General features: G+C 36.1%; 1 protein-coding gene across 7 annotated transcripts in view; it reads right to left on the minus strand.

The window, feature by feature from the left end:
• Nup98 (nucleoporin 98 and 96 precursor) overlaps positions 1-19,909 on the minus strand; it is an 87,099-nt gene that overhangs the window by 36,409 nt on the left and 30,781 nt on the right. For 4 of the 7 annotated variants that reach the window (XM_034503525.2, XM_034503497.2, XM_034503536.2 and 1 more), the window contains 5 exons: positions 15,192-15,332; positions 9,836-9,969; positions 6,156-6,343; positions 3,372-3,488; positions 353-651 (listed from right to left, as the gene is read on the minus strand). In XM_034503525.2, coding sequence (XP_034359416.1) covers positions 353-651; positions 3,372-3,488; positions 6,156-6,343; positions 9,836-9,969; positions 15,192-15,332 — 879 coding nt within the window. The remainder of the gene's footprint in view (positions 1-352; positions 652-3,371; positions 3,489-6,155; positions 6,344-9,835; positions 9,970-15,191; positions 15,333-19,909) is intronic. The other 3 variants (XM_076939251.1, XM_076939243.1, XM_076939257.1) reach the window with 1 other exon arrangement.

Consider the following 19,909-nt stretch of genomic DNA (forward strand, 5'->3'; position numbering starts at 1 on the left):
GCAGAGGCAGAAGGGTCACTGCAAATTTGAAGAAAGCATGAGCAAGACCCTGACTCTGCCCCCCACAAACAACAAAAAAACAAAAACATTTTAAATGTAATACAGTCTACTTAACTTTGCTTAACCTAAGATTTATAACTATTATTTACCATAGAGCCCTTTTTTTAAAGGGCACATCCAATAACATGGTAGGTAGTCATTAGAACACACTATGGTAATGTCTTACTAATAAGCAATCAACTTGAATTTACAAAGTAGACAGGATAGTCTCGTCTATAAAAAGTGGGCTCTTTTGACTATATTGCTATAATTAAAAACTGTTTCAAAGGTATAAAAAGTATGTGACTCTGACCTGCTGGATGTATATGGTAAGCATTATTTTCTGTCTCTTCTCGGTCATCTTGCAATGACTCATCATGAAAAGATGTTTCTTCACTGCTTCCTTCCAGTCCATTGCGCAAAGCAGCACGCATGTTCAAAGCAACAATAGTATCTTCCACATTGCTGCTACTGTTGTTTTTGTTTCCAGCACTCTCTGGAGTTTGTGGAATGGGTTTGGCAATAGGATTAGTATAAAATCGTGATACAAGAGAGTCATCATCTCCATCCTGGTGATGGTTCTCATCAACAGGTTTGCTTAGGAAGCTAAATCTGAAAACAATGATAAAGATAATAACAGCAGTTAATTTTTATTAAGGATCTGACATTACACTAGATAATTCAATAAATTTAAAATTTATCCTCAATAGTAACCATGTGAGATAGGATGTAATTATTACCTCAATCTGTAACAAGAAAACTGAATCAAAAAAATAAACTTGTGAAATATCATAAAGTTGTGAGTACTATCTAGAGTTGAAGTTTTAAATTTTTAAAATGGCTCAGTGGCTAAGAGCATGTACTACTTTTATAGAGGACCTTGGTTCAATTCCCAGCACACACATGGTGGCTCACAACAGTTTGTAACTGTTGTTCTAGGGGATCTGATACCATCTCCTGGTCCCCTCAGACACCAGGCACACAAGTGTATGATATACAGGTAACTAAAACACCCATGTACATAAAATAACAATAACTCCAGAAAATCTAGCTCTAGATTTCATAGCCCTAACTGCTCAATTTCAAAGGAATAAATCTGAACACCCCTTTCTCGCTACGTGGGTGTGCTCTAGGGATCAAACTTAGGTCATCAGGCTTGATGACAAAGGACTTTACTTAGCCATCTCACCAGCTCTGACCTTAAATCTTTGACTAAAACAAACATGAAATACTTGTTGCTATGTGGAAATAAATGATTAGTGGTTCCTGTCAAGATAAAACAGCATTTATGGGCACTGACTATTTCCCAGAGACCCAGGTTTGATTCCCAACACTTGCATGGAAGCTGTCAGCAGTTCTAACTCCAGCTCCAGTGGACTTGACATCTTGTCTTATGGACTCTGCAGGCACTGTATGCACACAGTACACATACATACTTGTAGGTCAAACACTCATGTATAAAATTTGAAGAAAAATCTCAAAATCTGAATTTAAACTAATATTATAAACACAATTATTTAAATTTATTTAAATTTAAATTAAATTATTTAAATTATTTATTAAAAATTAGTTTAATTTATAAACTAATATTATAAACACAAGAGGTTTGGAAATGCTTTAACAAAATATCAAATTATAAATTAAAAAAAGATGGCTCATTGTTTTGAATAAAAAAATACCAAATAACCTCTGTAAGCTCACTAATGGAGAGTTAATTGAATTGTCTTATATTCATCACAATGACCACAAAAACCATTACGGATAAGGAATCAGGGCTGGCAAGAGGGCTGAGTGGGTGATATAAAACCTAAATGACCAGAGTTTAATTCCTTGGGCTCATTTGCTGGAAGGAGAGAACCAACCTCTAATTCTGGGATTATAAATGCATACTGTCATCACTGGCTGTTGTATTCATTCATTCATATATTCTGTTTGTTTGAGACAGAGTCTTTCTACATAGACCTAGCTGCCCTGGAACTCGGTATGTAGACTAGGATGACGACTGCCTCTGTTTCCCAAGTGCTGGGATTAAAGGCATGCACCATTATGCCTTTTTTGTTTTCTAAAGTTTCACTAATTTTATGTGCCTGAGTGTTTTGTCTGCATGAATGTATGTACACCATGTACATACCTAGTACCTGCAGAGGTCAGAAAAAGCACCAGATCCCCAGGAACTAGAGTTACAGGCATTTGTGAACAACCATGAGGGTGCTGAGAACTAAGTTCAGGTCCTCTGTAGGAGCAGTAAGTGATCTTAATGATCAATACATCTTTTTAGGCCCTCATTTACTCAATCTAATACTATTTTATCTATATTTTATGTACATGAGTGTTTTGCCTCCATGTATGTATGTATGTGTACATATGTATACATGGTGCCTACAGAAGACAAAGAGGGGACAGTGGATACCCTGGAAATAGAATTAGGGATGGTTATGAGTCACGATGTAGATATTATGAATGGTATACCAGTTCTTTACAAGAGTAGCCAGTGATCTTCATTGCTGACCCATTTCATCAGCTCCTATTTTATTTTTTTTGTGAGTCATTGGGTCCAATTAAGTCCTTGTGCTTTCAAGACAGGCACTTTACAGACTAAAGCTATTTTCCCAACAGCCCCTCAGTAAATTTTTAAACTGGAAAACTATTAATTAGTTTAAATTGACTATTAAATATTTAACAGTCAAACTATTAAAAAATGTTATAGATTATTTTTATTTACATATATGTATCTGTGTGAATGTATGTCATGTGTGTTGGCGAAAGGCCAGAAGGACAGTATTGGATCCCAGTGTGAGCTGCTCAACATGGATGCCAGAATCCAAACTCTTCCAATTCTCTGGAAGCACTATTAACTGCAGAGCCAGCTCTTTAGCCCTTAAATTAGACTACTGAAGACAGATACATACATATATACACACATATATATACACATACATACATATATATATACATTTACTTGTTTATGTTTTATATATCGATTTTACTCGATTAGAATGGGTATTATTTTAATAATCATCAGACTAAGTATATCTTAACTAATAGAAGTGCTTGCTAAAACTGCCCAAAGCCATACATAAGAAGTACATAGTAGTTCTGTAGAAATGAATTAGAGCTCCAATAATTTTTGAGGTTTAAAATACTAAAAAAGTAATAACATAACATCTAGATGGCCCAGCCTTACAGTAAGTTTATATAAAATTCAACCGTTATAAAATTAGAATATTTTAAAACTTATTATTAGCAAGAAAATCTTTTTTTTGGGGGGGGGTGTGTTTTGAGACAGGATTTCTCTGTAGCCCTGGCTGTAAGAAAATCTTTAAAATGATTACCTCTCTCCATTTTCTGGATACTCAGAGGGTGAAGCTAGATCTTCTGAATCATGATTAACAGGAGAAAAGAGATTGCTATTGTTAAGATTTTTCAAAACCAACTTCTTGATGCTCTTTCTAAAAACAGAGACCAAAAGAAACAGAAAAATTAAGGTGTATTCAAGTTACCAGACACTATTTTAAAAACTGGAGTCCAAACAAAAGAGCACTCTTATATACTCAAAACTCACCTAATAAAATGCATTTATAAATTTTTTAGTCGTGTAATCACAACATACCGCCTCAAATAGATAGTGCTTATTTTGAAGAATAAAGCTGAGAAGATGCAGATTAAGGTGGAAAATATCCTTGAAACTAGGTGTATGACACACTTTTAATCTCAGCACTCAAGAGGCAGAGGCAAGCTTGTTCTGCTTCAGGATAGTTAAGGCTACAAAGAGAGACTCTATCAACTTATCCCTTACCTCAATACACACAGCATACACATTGTTCTTGTTGAGGTGGTCCTCAAGTTTGATTCCTAACTCACATCATAAAAGGCAGCTCACTACCATCTATAATTACCTGAAACTATAGGTGGTCCCTCCTTCTGGACTCCAGGGACACTCACACTCAAGTTCCTATCTAACACACACACACACACACACACACACACACACACACACACACACACACACACACTTTTAAAAATAAAAAATATATGTAATTTTTAAAAGCCTGACTAAACATTAGTCTGAGAGTAAACCAACAAGCAGCATTTCACTATGGTTTCTACTTCAAGTTCCTACCTTGCTGACTTCCCCCAATGATAAAAATATGTGCAGGAAGTGTAGGTCAAATAAATCCTTTCCTTCCTAAGCTGCCTTTGGTCAGTGCTATACCACAGTAACAAAATGGAAAGCAAAACAGCATCAAATCTGTTTAACTCCTTGGAAAAATGCTATGAAATACAAATGAATACATCTCGTCCTTCCTTCAAAGCAAATCTTTCACAATAAAAACATAAAATCACACTTTCTATCTTTTGTGTCAAAGCAATTTACTTGTAAGGATGTGTGTGTGAAGTGTGCACAAGTGAGCATATTGGTGCATCAGCAAATGTAGACGCAAGAGGTGGGCCTCAGGTGTCCAGCTTTCCACCTTACTTTGTTCAGACAAGGTCTTTCACTTGTCTTGGAGGTAAGCAAACAGACAAGAAAATGCCAGCAAACAATGCTTATAGACATGTATGTGATGTTGCATGGTTTTTCATATGGGTGCTTAGGCTCTGAATTCAGGTCCCCATGCCTGTGCATATGGTCTTAACCACTGAACCATCACCCCAGTTTTCAACCCATAATTTTACAAGTTGTTTTAGCTTTATTTATTTTATGTGGATGTTTTGCTGTGTATGTCTGATGCTCAAATGAAGTCAGAAGATGATTTTGGATCCTCTTACAGTTAGAGATAGCTGTGAGACACCATAAATTTGCTAAGAATTGAACTCAGATTCTCTGCAAGATCAAAGACTGCACTAAACCACTGAGCCTCTGCTGTAGACACAGCCCCACTCCTTTTTTATTTTGGTTTTTCAAAACAAGATTTCTCTGTGTAACCTGGGCTGTCCTGAAACTGGATCTGTGGTTTGGGAACCCAGAGATCCACCTGCTTCTGCTTCCTGGGACTAAAGGTGTGCGCCACCACCCTTAGCTTTTCCCAACCCATATTTTTAAGAAAAGGAGCTGTAACGAAAGTATCATCATTCAACAACAAAGAATTGTACGTAATAAACTCAAAATAAAACATACCCCTTTCCAATTAAAAGCTATTACTGGCTTTTTAAAAAATGTTTGTGTGCCTACCTGTGTCTATTGAACTGCATACCTAGAATAAGCAACCCAGAACCGAAATGCCCTGTCTCCAATGTCAGCAATCAGCTAAGTGATTTTCATCAGGCCCTTTCCCACCCATATCTCAAAGATGCCTAATCTAAGGCATCATTTATGTGGATTTTCCTATGATTAACATTAACTCTTCCATATTCTTCTCTATTTTATTTCTTTCGACTATTCTATTATTGGTTCTATAACCACAGGGTTTCTCTGTATAGTCCTGGCTATCCTGGAACTCACTCTGTAGATCAGGCTGGCTTTGAAATCAGAAATCTGCCTGCCTCTGCCTCCCAAGTGCTGGGATTAAAGGCATGAGCCACCACTGCCCAGCCCACAAACAATTCTTATGAGAAATTAAAAAAGAAGTACAGGTTCTTCTTAACCTAATCTTAACTTTTTTTTTTTTTTTTTTTTTTTGGGGGGTCTATGAAGCTCTGGCTAAATTGGAACTCATTGTAGAACAGGCAGGCCTAGAATATAAGGATAATCCCTTGTGTACCATGTGGAAGCATCACCTGTCAATAAAAAGCTGATGGCCTATTAACAAAAGGCCGGAAGTAAAAGGCAGGAGTTCCAGTAGACAGAAATAGAAACTCTAGGAACTAGTGAGAGTTGGGAAGATTCATTATATGTGGCAGACATAGAACAGTTTAAACAAATAAAGTAAGTTACAAGCTTCTGGGAACAAGCCTAGTTTCTGGTCTGGGCATTTTTAAATAAGTAATAAGCTTCTCTCTAGGCCTTGATTATTTGAGTTATAAATATAAAGGTAATTTTATAAAAACAAAATAAACATGAACATATAAAATTAAAATCACAGTCATCAAAATATTTGTTAAGTATTTTATCCAAGGACAATTACATTTATTGCTTAAATAACGGTATCATTTTGTTTAACAAAAACAAAACTCACTTAGGCATGAATGCTCCGTTGGCCAGAGATGGTTCATCGTCATCCAGCCCATCAAAGAGATGTGATTTCGTTGTACCTGTTGTTTGCAAAGCCTTTGGCCTGACTCTGGTGGCAGGACGAGGTGTAAGTTTATAATGAGTAGGTGTGGTAAGAGCTTTCTGAGCTGCTGGATTGGTTGGTTTCAGTCTCTGAAAAAGAAAAGGAAAGCATAAAGCAAGCTTGATATGCTGTAACCCCAGCAGCTGGTAGACTAAAGCAAGAAGAATAATATCACTCATTCAATGCCAACCTAGTTATACCTGCCATGTCTATATAGTAAGGCACTATTTCACTGTCTTAAAAGAAAAAGCATCAAGGAATGTTCTAGTTTATTTCAAATATATGGTACTAATTTTAGTAACCAGAAAGCCAAACCAGGCCCAGTGACTCACATCCTACTTTTCCAACCACCCTTTGGAGAATTCTCTAAATCTCAAAAGAGATTGTAGATTTCTCTAAATAGCTTTGTTTTCCTGTGACTTGCTATATAGACCAGGATGGCCTTGAACTTGGAGAAACACTTACCTTCACCTCCCAAGTGTGGGAATTAAAGGTATATACCACCATGTTTGGCTTTCACACCTTTAATCCCCAAGTTGAAGCCAAACTAAGTTAACCAAATTTCAAATTTCATCTTCTTTTTAAGTATTAGCCCCTTAAGCCAAGGATACTAATGCCTACATCACATGTATACAGGAAATGCAGCTTCTGTGCCTGCCGGGTTTTTTGATTATTAAGACTAGTTTCAGACATTTGAAATATCTATCTTTCTAAAGAACTGGTATTTATTTATATTTATTTACTCATCTCAAGTTCCCACTTCAACTGACTTGTCAAACATCTTTTTAAAAATTTTATTCCACTCAGGCAGTGATGGTGCATGCCTTTAATACCAGTACTCAGGAGGCACAGGCAGGCAGCTAGATCTCTGTGAGTTAGAGGCTAGCCTGGTCTACAGAGTGAGTTCCAAGACAGACAAAGTTACACAGAGAAATGTTGTCTTGAAAAACAACAATCCCCCAGAAACCTTAAAGAATTATTTACAGAGTATATGTATATTTGTGTGCGAGAGTATGTACAGGCAACCAAGGAGATCAGAAGAGGGCACTGCACCTAGGTCCTCGGCAAGAGCAGGAACCGAGCCACCTCCAGCTTCTGCTCTAACATCCTTTAAAATGTAATTGATAAACCAGATTTGGAAAATGCTTTATAAATGAGATGTATTAGTAAAGCATTCTTTTTCTTTTTTTTTTGGTTTTTCAAGACAGGGTTTCTCTGTGTAAGCCTGGCTGTCCTGGAACTTACTCTGTAGACCAGGCTGGCCTCCAACTCAGAAATCCACCTGCCTCTGCCTCCCAAGTGCTGGGATTAAAGACGTGAGCCACCACTGCCCGGCTCTAATACAGCATTCTTAATATATCCTGTAATATTTTTTCCTACAAAATATTATTAGCACAATAGTTTATAAAACAAGCATTGCAATATTTATACTTATGAAAGTATAGTTAAACAAAATCTTAAAAACTATAGAAATGATTTTTCACATTAACTAAAATTTCGTTCTTCAAGAGAAACTGTTGAGCATGGTGAGTCAATCCTATATCCCCCAGACTTCAAAGGTAGAAGGAGGAAGAAATTTAATGTTTACATTTAAAAACTGTCATGTCCAGTGTGGTAGTGCATGTTTTCATCCCAGCACCTGTACTGGCAGAGGCAGGCATAGCTTTATGATCTGAAGCCAGCAAAATAGAGTAAGACTGTGTCACATAACATAACAAAACAAAACAAAACAAAAAAAAAAGACTGTCATAATTTACTTTCTTTCTAGAACAAGCTGTTCTGAACATTCTCAATAAGTTTTTTTGTGACCTGGGCTGGTGAGATGACTCAGCAGGTAAAGGAACCTAAGCCTGATGATTGGATTTTGATTCCAGGAACCCACTAAATGGGGGGGGGGGGGGAGGGGGGGGGAACCCAAAAAACCACAAACCAATTCCCAAAACCCATCCTAGGCTACACAGGCACAATTGCAAATACACACATACATGTGTGTCCACACATGTGAGGATACATATTTTCATGACCTTTTATAACTTAGTGCCTTAGCTTAGAACGTCCTTATTTCTACATTATTCTTCAAAAGAAAAATATCACCTCCTCTGAAAAGTTTCATCAGATTCACACAAGTATAGTATGCTTCTTATCATATTTTAAAACTTTTTGTGTTTTGAGAGAGGGGTCTCACTATGCAGTCCTGGCTAACCTGAAACTTACTATCTAGACCGGACTGGTCTAGAACTCACAGCAATCTGCTCCTCTCAGCTTCCTGAGCGCTGGCATTGATATTCACCAGAAACAAGGCATACGTAAAAACTTTTATCAAAGCCCTCATAACATGAAAATTTGCCACTTATTATACATAATTGTCTGAATTCAATTCTGTTGCTAAAATACCTTGACAAACAATAACTTAGGGTAGACAAGTCTGTTTCAGCTCACAGTTTCCATATTACAATGCATCTAGCTGAGACATCAAGGCAGGAACCTGAAACAGCTATCAACTCTTATCCACTATCAAGAGCTGAAAGGAATAAATCCATGCATGCCCAGTACTGTTGTACAGCACAGGGTTCTAAAGCAAGGAACGGTGCTGCCTACACTTAGGCTATGTCTTCCCATATCAATTAAGGCAATCAAGACAATCTCCCTGAAAGTATGTCCTGATTAAGTAATCTCTTATTGAGATTTTTTCCAAGTGATGCTAGATTTTGACAAATTGACAAAATTAACCATTACAATAGTTCCGTAATTTTATAGCTTTCACAAGGCTGTGTAACCATTATCATTATCCAATTCTAGCCCATTTACCTCACTTCAAAGATACTCTGTACATACCACTTCTTTCTTATCCCTTGTCAAACCACAAATCTACTTTTTCTACAAATCCTGACTTCTGGATATATCAGTATAAACACAATCATGTAGCAACCTGCTGGCTTCTCTTGCTTTGTATGCTTTAAAGGCTCACCAATGTACTCTGTTCCTTTCAATGGATGATGGTGTCCACTATATAACATTGTTGACTTATCAAAAAATTTGGCTCCTCTATTACTGCATTACTGTATTGAGCTACAGTAAACTTTAATTTTCAGAGATATGATCTCCCTCACCAGACAAGCTCATAAATTTCTTTCTATTGCTTTGCATCCTTAGCATTAAACATGATACCTACCTCACAGTTGGACATCAGGCTGAATGGGTAACATAATATTCATCTAATCACAATCTAGCTTTATATGTTACTTTAAAATGTATCCCAAGGAGGCTTGGGAGATGGCTCAATCAGTTAAGTACTTATCTTGCAAGCATGAAGCCATGAGTTTAGTCCTTAAAAGCCATGTTAGAGAAAACTTTACCCCAGCTTTGGAAAAGTAGAGACAAGAGGACCCCTAACATCAGAACCACTTCCTTGATTATTTATCCAATCTTCATTTCTACTTTTCACATGGGTGAAATGTCAAAACGCAGTGCTCTGACGCTATATATACTTTACTTGGAAATATTTGTTAACTGTTGTCTCTCTGGTAGATAAATCATTTTTAGTCTTTCCCAATATAATAAAAAACTTCAAAAAAATTTACCTCTTCTTTCTTCTTAGGATCTGACATAGGATTCCGGAAGAGAGGGGAGTCTCCAAAGGGTGAGTATGTTAGACTATTGAGATGTTGCTGAAGAACAGCCTGCTGGGCAGCAGAAGCATTTGGATCTGTCAAAGCTATTCAAAAAAGAAAAGGAGGGGGGGTGGGGAGTAAGTTCAAGAATCCAATACATTAGTATCAGAAACTCAACACTCTTGAAAGGAGTGACATCTTTGAATGTTCAGACTCATTCAACAGTTAAGCAAGACAAAGAGCAAACTAAAAATACAAAACCATGAATTAAGTAAAAAGTAAGCAAAGATGTAGAAATCCCATTTCATAAGAGACATTACATATAAAAATGTACTGTAAAACTAGTAATCAAATAAATACAAATCAAAATAGCCTAGAAAAAATGTGTTATAACTGCCTAACTGCCACTGGCACACATCATAAAACAGTTAAAATTTTTGCTCTCTAGAAACAAAAGTTATCCCAGCTGGGTGTGATAGCATATATTTATAAAGTCCATCATTCTAGAGGCTAGGACACAAAAATCAGGAGTTCAAGTCTAGCCTAGATCACAAACCAAGTTCTAGGCCAGCCAGCTAATTTAATTTTCTCTCAAAGCACAAGAATGAACATTTCCTATCAGCCACAGAAAATTCAGAGAACAGACAAAAGCATCAATAAAAACTATAGTCATAATGTACAAAAATGTAATGTATAAAAAAAAAGAAAAGCAAAACCAGTTGTGATATACATCCAATGATAAATTGTTTTCAAGAGAAATCATTCTAAAAATACTTATCAAAGATTAAATCACCAATTACCTCAGAGAGGGAAAAAAGGTTTCTGCCTTCCAAGATTGTGAAATAGACTGAAGCCAAAATATAGTAAGAATATGTATTAAAAGAATTATCATATCCCAATTGTAAGTTCTCACAATGAGGAATATAAAAGTAACACCAGCAGCAGCAATAACCACTGTCCCATCGCCAGAAGAATAGGCAGTTAGAATTAAAATAATATCAGAATAAATCTACGTTTAGTCAAATCAGTAGAACTGGATGTATCCAGCCAAGGCTTGATGGCTCAAATCTGTAAATCCTATCAATGGAAGGCTTAAAAATTGCTCTAAGTTTGAGGCCACTTAGGCTGCAGAGAGATCCTGTCTGAAATATATACAAAGCTACACAATGTTCTAAGTTTAGACACTGTTTATGTTTAAGGAGTAGTACAAATATAGTCAAGAATTTGGGACCCAGAAGAGATAACAATTTAAAGTAAATCATTTGAATTCAAACAAGTCACTAAAACAATTAAAGACTACAAACAAAAGTCAGGCATGGTGGCACATGTCTGTAATTCCAGCAACCTGCAAGGCTAAAGAAAAAGGAGGGGTGAGTTTAAGGTTAGTCTAGAACATAAACATATATACAAATTATCTTTTGATACATGGTATCACCAAAAACCAAAAAGTTATACAAGGAAAATAAGAAGTTGGAGACATAACAAACTTTTTGCTTTGGTGCTAAGGATTGAACCTAGGACCTAATACATGCTAGGCAAAGGAGTGTTACATCCCTTGCCTAAGAACTCTGTATCTTTACTCATGATTTTGTTACTTGACAATCACTTATCCCTTAAAAAAAAAAAATCATCTCTAAAAGCTGACCTACAGGACACACTGAGTAGACTTGGTCACAAGAATAAAAAAGGAAGGATCTGAGAGCTGAAGCAGCAGTTAGAAGAACTGGCTTTTCCCCAGAGGACCTGAGTTTCCAGGGGACTTACAACCACAGTTGTAGTAGCTCACAATCAGTTCCAAGGTATCTGGAAGTGTATGGAAATACATGCAAGAAAAATACCTACATATATAATAAAAATTTAAAATCTTTAGCAAACCCAAGCATATTGGAAGTTTTATTTTACATTACAAATACAAAAATTTCTCTATCAAAAAAAAAAAAAAAAAAAAGATTTAGGTCTGGAGAGATGGTTGGGCAGTTAAGAGCATATGTTGGTTTTCCAGAGAACCATAATTCAATTCCTGGCATCCACACTAGCAGTTCACAAATTTCTCTAACTTCCGATCCAGAGGCCTACTTCAACAGTCACACTTAGCATACACAGACACAAACAGGCATACACATACACATGCTTAAAAAGAAAGTCTTAAATAAAAGGTATGTATGGAGGGTATGTCTCAATGGTTAAAAGCATTTGTTACTCTTACAGAAGTTCTGAGTTCAGTTTCCAGCATCCACATGGTGACTCAACAAGTATCTATAATCTAGTTCCAGGAAAACTACCACCCTCTTCTGGCCTTTGCAGGCAGCAGACACACATGCATCCCAAATACTCATACATATAAAACAGTCTAAAAAATTTTTTTTGAAGATACAGAAAAGAGAGCTGACATGTGAGCAAAAATTAAGAGATCACTAATGAAACTACTACTGATATACTGTTATCTAGTCATAGCAATTGGAAAACATATCCAAGAATTAAATTATGACCAAATCATAAAAATTGATCAAGTCTTTCTAATGACAGAGACTAATGTTCTTTCTTTTCTCTTCTCCTCTCCATCTCTTCTTTTTTTCTGAGACAGGGTTTGTGTGGCTCTGGTTGTCCTGGCCTTGAACACAGAAATCTGCCTGTCTTTGTCTCCCAAGTGCTGGGAAAAACAGTTTTAGCACACCAATTTTGTTTGGAGTTAGGGAGTAAAAAGAAGCAATACTTTAATAGAATTTATAAAGAGAAAAGTTTAGGTAATAATGTACAAAATGAGGACACTGGTCTAGAATAACATATAGGGATGGCATCATGATGAATTTGAGGACAAGACTCCTGCCCAATAATGGTTGATTATAATAAGTCTAGCACCTTTTAATTAAGATTGTGATTAAAAAGTTAGACATTCTAAAAGCTAATTCATTTATAAATGGGCAATAATATACAACTGTAATATAAAACTCTTAAATCAAGAGTTAAGTATGGTTATGCATGCCTATGTTCCCAGCACTTGGCAAGTCAGAGGCAAGGAAAACCAAAAGTTCTAGCCTTTGCTATACAACATGAACTACATATGATCATCTCACAAACAGAAGAGGAGAGGAAACAACACGATATTTGATCAAGCAGGACTAATACAGAAGAAAAATATACAGTTCATGTGCAGAGGCCAGGAATATAACTCAGCTGACACTGTCTGTCTACTTTGCATAGGTTCTTGGTCTGACTAATCCTTACACTACAATATCAAAAGGGTAAAGTGGCACCCAAGTACCAGGATTTGGAGACAGGATTCTCAGCTACATAGGGAGTATGAGGTCAACCTGGGGTACATGAGATCCATCTTAAAAAAAAAAAAAAGTCCACTTATTAAACTATCTAGTGTCATTCTCCTAACTTCCCTGACACTCAACTGATAAGCTGTAATACCATAAAGAATGAAAATTAAATAAACCCATGGGAAGGACAAAACCAACAATTGAGAAAAATGGCATCATCCACCAACTGAGAATTCATATTCCAACATTTAGAGATCTTTTAATTACCTATTTTTAAGATTATAAAGTATAAAATAAAAGATGCTGGTAAATACAACACAGAGTTGCTAGTGAGGTTTTAATTATTTTATTTTAAAATATTAAAAGCTCACAAAGCAGGATCAAAATTAAAACAATCCTAATAAATTAAAGAATCAAAGATATCTGGAAATTTTAGTATCAGTTATCAAACCCAGAGTTTAAAGAAAAAACTGTCTAAAAACATATGACTGAAAAGAAAACCATTAAAAGAAATCTTTGGGCTTCTTTTTATTTGTTCTTTTGAGACAGGGACCTTTGGGAGCTGAGGTTGGCTCTGAATTTGCTATGTAGCTGATTCTTGACCCTAGTGCCTCACCAAGTGCCAAGTAGGTGCACTAAAAGTTATAAACCATATCAACTATCAATATAAGATTATAAAGACAGGGAGTTGGAGGGTTGGCTCAGCAGTTAAGCACACTTGTTGCTCTTGCAGAGAGGATCCATGTTCAATTCCCAACACCCACATGAAGATCAAAACTATCTATAAATCCAGTGCCAGGGGATCAGATTCACTCTTCTGATCTTCCTGTGCACCTGGTATGCGTTGGGTGCACTTACATACACGCAAGCAAAATACTCATACACATAAATTAACATCTAAAAGCATGACAAGTAGAAGAGGAAAAGAGAAGACTAGGAAAAGACACTGATAGCCCACTGACAAAAAAAAATTCAAGAAATAGTATCACCTAATTGACAGAATTAGTATAAATATACACAGCTTAAATGTATAATCATCTCAAATTGTAATACAGTATTATGGCAACACCTCAATAATAAATTTATTCATAAAAACTCATTTCTGTCCGGACATGATGGCACACACCTTTAATCCTGGCACCTAGAGGTAGGAGCAAGTGGATTTCTAAGTTCCAAGGTGAGCCTAGTCTACAGAGCAAGTTCCAGGACAGCCAAAGAGCTACACAGAAAACCCCTTTCAAAAACAAAACAAAAAAACAAAATCTCATTCTGGGGAACGAGACACAATTCAGTACTAAGGAGCACTGGCTCTCAACTGCATAGGGAAGCTCACAGTTATCTCCAATAACAAGGAATTGGATGCCCTCTTCTGGATTCCACAAGTACTAGGCACAAACAAGGTGCATAGGCGTACATGCAAGCCAAACATTTTCATCTACATAAAATAAAATTATAAAACCATAAAAAACAACAACAATAACAAAAACCCCATTTCTTTCCAACACCCTATTAATGGCAGGTAATACTAAGCTTTCATTTCCAGAGGTAAAGTTTAAATATATTTAAATTTTAAACTAAGATGATTTTCTTTTGTTAAAAACAAGGTAGGTAGTACTGTAAAAACTAGGGAAGTACATTCACCTGAATGAAGTAAGATATCTTAACAGAAGTAAAAACTTAGGAAAATTAGTGAATGTAGAATATTAACACCAGGGAATAAAGAAACAGAGGACATAGGTAAGTAAGCTGAATTCTCTATTGTAGCAAGTTAAATTTACTTATGTTAAAATGAAACACAATAATATAAGCACATTACCTAGTAAAACAAACTTCATCATATGCTAGATAAATTTAAAATAACAAAAATTTGTAAGGGAGACCAAACCTAGGAATGAGGAGATAAAGGCTAGAATCTAAGTCCTTCTATAGTACATAGCTGTTTAATGATGTGCATACATGCACACTGCTTAGTAGGAATGGGACAGTAGAAAAATCAAGCCAGCAGACTAAGTATTAGCAAGAAATAAACTGTAAAGCCTTCTAAAGTGACTGACACTTACCTACTGGGGCCTGGGGGGCGCCAAAGCCCAAAATGGCTGTCGAAGTATTAAATCCAGGGGCCCCAAAGGCTCCTGTACCAAGAGGCCCTCCAATCTTAGGTTGGTTGTTTCCAAACAAAGATGCCTGTCCAGCACCAAGAGCTATGGAGACAAGAGGAAAGAACAAGTGCCACAGAAGATCCTTTGACTATTGTGCCAGAGGTCAGTTACTTAAAGATATAACACATTTGGAAGCTTCATCATGACCAGTCATTTCACGACAAGAGCTAATGTGGTGACTGCATTCTAGGCCCCAGGCTGGGTACAGAAAAAGAAAAACATCTTTCATTCCATTAGGTGCCTCAACTACAACACGAGACAATAGCAGATAGCTTAGATATTTATCCTAATTATTAAAATGAATACACATTCTCATAGCATTTACAAGACATCTAGTACCTATTAGACAAAGAACTAATATGCCTAAAAATAGGAACTTTAATTCCATTTTAGATCAGAGTTGAAAATGTTATAAAAAGGAGGGTCAAAAATAGCCATGTCTGACTATAACCAAGGCATTAACTACCACTCTATAGTATAAACAATTAAAAAAAATAATTCCCTGTATATTTCATATATACCTAGTTGATCCAATCATAATGTCAACTTTAAAAAAAATAAATTATATATATATGTACATTTTGCCTGCCACATAAATCTATACACCACATACATTTCTGCTCATGGAGGCCAAAAGAAGGAATCAAATGCACTGGGACTAGAGTTATAGACAGTTGAGAGCTGCTATGTGGGTGCTAGAAATCAAATTCAGGACTTCTGGAAGAGCAGCTAGTGCTCCTAACCACTAACCCATCTCTCCAGTTCCAATACCAATATTTGTAAACTGGTGTAAGCCAAACTACAGGAAATCAAATTACCTTCTTTGAATGGTTAAAAAAAAAATTAATACTTTTAAACTGTAAGATCTGCTGAAAACATCTTTAAACTAAATAAACTTTCTATTTCAAAAGGCCAAATTACTTATGATATAATAACTAAACAACTCAAGTTCTAAAGCAAACTAGAGTGATTGGAACAAGAGCTCCTTCCTCTACCTAAATCATGAAAGTACAGAGATACACCACCATTATTTAAAAAACAAAAACAAACAAAAACAAACAAAAACTGGGTGGTGACAGAGCATGTCTTTAACTCCAGCAGAGGCAGGCTCATCTTTGTGAGTTTGAGGCCAGCCTGGTCTATAGAGCCAGTTCCAAGACAGCCAGAGATGTTATACAGAGAAACCATGTCTCAAAAATATGAAGAAGGAGCAAAAGGAAAAGGAAAAAGCAGGGGGTGGTAGAGAGATGGTTCAGTGGTTAAGAGCTCTGGCTGCTCTTGCAGGAGATTCACACTTGATTCCAGCACCCTCGTGGTGGCTGAAAATAGTCTGTAACTCCAGGTCCAGGAAATATGAAGCCCCCTTCTTGACTTCACAGGCACCAGGCATACACATAGTATGCATACATAAAAGCAGGCAAAACACTCATACATATACAGCTATAATACCTTAAAAAAATTTAATGTAGCAAGAAATTATTTTCTATTTATTATTACTTAGTATCTGTGTATCTTAGGAATCAAATTCTTCTTAAAGAAAAGACTAGGTCCCTAAACAGAAGCATACATACACACACACACACACACACACACACACACACACACACACACACACAGACAACAGAAATCAACCCTTATTTACTGTATAGCCAAACTACTCTAAAAGTATTCAAAGTCCAAAATATTAGAAAAATGTACTTCTGTTGAGTTTGAATCACCATCACTCAAAAAAGGAAACTGCAAATGACATCAATTTAGCTAAAGCTCTGTAGTGTTAGTTTACAGATAACACTGTGAAATTCAAAGTTCAAATTTCAGAACAGGTACTTCTTAAAGCTCAACATCTTTATGTGTATTAGTAAACAGTCATAGAATCTCTATGATGTTTGATAGCTCTTATAATCCTAATTTGCATATATGATCTATTGCTAAGATTAGAGGTATAAATTTCTCTAAATTTGTCTTTTAGTTTATTTACATGCACAAAGCATGAATAAATAATACATTGTAACAGAAATGTAATCTGTAGCCCATGAAGAATAATTGTCGAGGCCAAATATTAAAAGTTAATCTATTAAATTGTGGAATTAAGAGATAGTATCAGGAAAGAAATGGTACTGAACATTTTAAAAACTTGTACTAAAGGCAGAGAAATTGTTAATCATAATCTTCAAAGTCCAGAATCCAAGGACAAATGTAATCACATAAAAATAAAACTCAAACATTAAAAAAATTGCCTGCAAACAAAATTAAATGACAAAAAGACTTAAACGAAAATAGAGGTAGTATTAAAGTTTTGTCATTTAGCAGAAACTATGCTTTGATTTTGGGTATGACATTTTTTTCAGTGAGTAGTATCAAGCATGATACTCCTGTGGGATGTGAAATTGCAGGCACACACGAATATCCTGAACATGCTTAAAGAGAGGAATGACAACTGAATGACAACTGAATGATGCAACTATCAAGATGTGATCACATTCTAAACCAACGGGCACCTGGATGGCTAAACAGAGACACCTACCTCAGTCTCAGGTTTATTCTCATAACCTCTTTTTTTTTTTTTTTTTGGTTTTTTGAGACAGGGTTTCTCTGTGTAGCCCTGGCTGTCCTGGAACTCACTCTGTAGTCCAGGCTGGCCTCAAACTCAGAAATCAGACTGCCTCTGCCTCCCAAGTGCTGGATTAAAGCCACCACTGCCCGGCTCATAGACTCTTTAGAGTTAAAATCATGTTTGGTAGTAACATACATCTGCAATCTAGTACCCAATGACTGAAGCAGGAGGACAGTAAACTTATGTTCAGCTTATGCTACCAGAAATACTGTTTTGTTACATTTTGTTTTTTAGTATCTGGGAAAGTAGCTAGCTCAGTGGATAGAACACTTGCCTAATGTGAATAAAATGCTAGGTTCAATACCACAGCACCACATAATCTGTGAAGCACAGACTTTTGATTCTAACACTGGGAGAAGAAAGCTGGAGGATCAGAAGTTCATGGTCATCCTTCGCCTTTGGCTACACAAAAAGTCTGAGGCTACAAAAAGTTGGAGTACATAAGACTATTTCAAAACTAAAATCTTCTGTGTTTGTATCTCTGTAAACACACATAAATAATTTCCTTTAAAAGCCCCCTTTAATTTGCTGATAACAAAGCTATTAACTATAGGATTAGAAGAAACTATTGATGCATATACTGCTTATATGCAACCCCCCACACACACATTTTAGTTTTTAATTCTTCCAAAACTAGTATAATTTTTGCATGTTAAAAAGTTCAAGGGTTGTAGGGCCTAATAATATATACACCTTTAATTCTAGCACTCCAAAGGAAAAAAGGCAGAAAGGCAGAGAGATCTCTGACTCAAAGACCTCCAAAGTATTCCAAAACAGCCAGGGCTACAGAGAGACCTTGTCTCCAAAAAACCAAAAAACAAAACAGAAGGAGGCTTGTGGTGGCACACATCTTTAGTACCAGCAAAATAACTGATCAATGCAGAGGGAAGGAGTAGATTTTGAATCAAGTAACTGAAAACAAGTAAATAAAAGTCAAATTAACACATAGGAGAGGCAGGAACAGATTTTAAAAGCCTTTAAAAGCCCAGCATGATGGAGCACAGCTTTAATCCTCACAACCAAGAGGTAGAAGGTAGTAGATTTCTGCATTTGAGAACAGTTGGGTCTACTTAGAAAGTTACAAAACAGCAAGGGTTTACATAGTGATACCCTGTCTCAAAAATTAGTTAAAATAAAATTCAAAGCTAAAGGCCAGCCTGGGGTGAAAGCTCAATTTATAAGACTTTGGGTTCAATCTCCAGCATCCATAATCCATACTACCCAAGAGTCTAAAGTATTATTGTTTGAGCCCAGAAGTTCAAAGCCAGTCTGGGAAAATGGTGTGTGAGAGGCAGATAAAATATATCATGCAACCATTAGAAGTTTTATATAATAAGCATAATTTATTAAAAATAAGCCATGGCTAAATAAATGGGACAGAAAGATCCAAATAACTAATCAAGATTTGCACTTTCATCACTAATCATTGGAATATGCCAGTTTCCATTACCACATATGCAAAAAGAACAAGTTCAGTAAGGGATCTAGGGAGATTCCTCAGCTGTTAGGAATACTAACAGTATTAGGCTGCACTTCCAGAGGTCCAAGCTTCAGTTCCCGCACCCAAATGGCAGCTAACAATCACTTGTAACTCCAGATTCAGTAATAAGTGCCCTCTTCTGAACTCCATGGGCAGATGCATGCACAGATATGCATGCAGTCAAAACACTCACTCACATAAAAATCCTTTTAAAAAAGAAAAGGCCCAATAAGTTCATGTGACGGCACATGCCTATATTAGTTACTTTCAGCTACTTGGTTAGAATAATCTCTCAAGCCTAGTAGTTTATAACTGCATTAAAAAATATATATATAGAAAGGGCCATGCACAAGATACATCTAAGAGGGAAATGAGATTCTATTTCACAAAGATAAAAACAAACAACAAGGCAAAGGTATGAGAAAATAACACAATATAAAAACCAATGTAAAATGACACTGATTTTTCAAGATAATCAACAAGACCAACCAATAATAATGTATATCTTGTAGATACTTCAATTTT

Source organism: Arvicanthis niloticus, chromosome 1 (genome assembly GCF_011762505.2).
Source record: "Arvicanthis niloticus isolate mArvNil1 chromosome 1, mArvNil1.pat.X, whole genome shotgun sequence".
Taxonomy (NCBI): Eukaryota; Metazoa; Chordata; class Mammalia; order Rodentia; family Muridae; genus Arvicanthis; species Arvicanthis niloticus.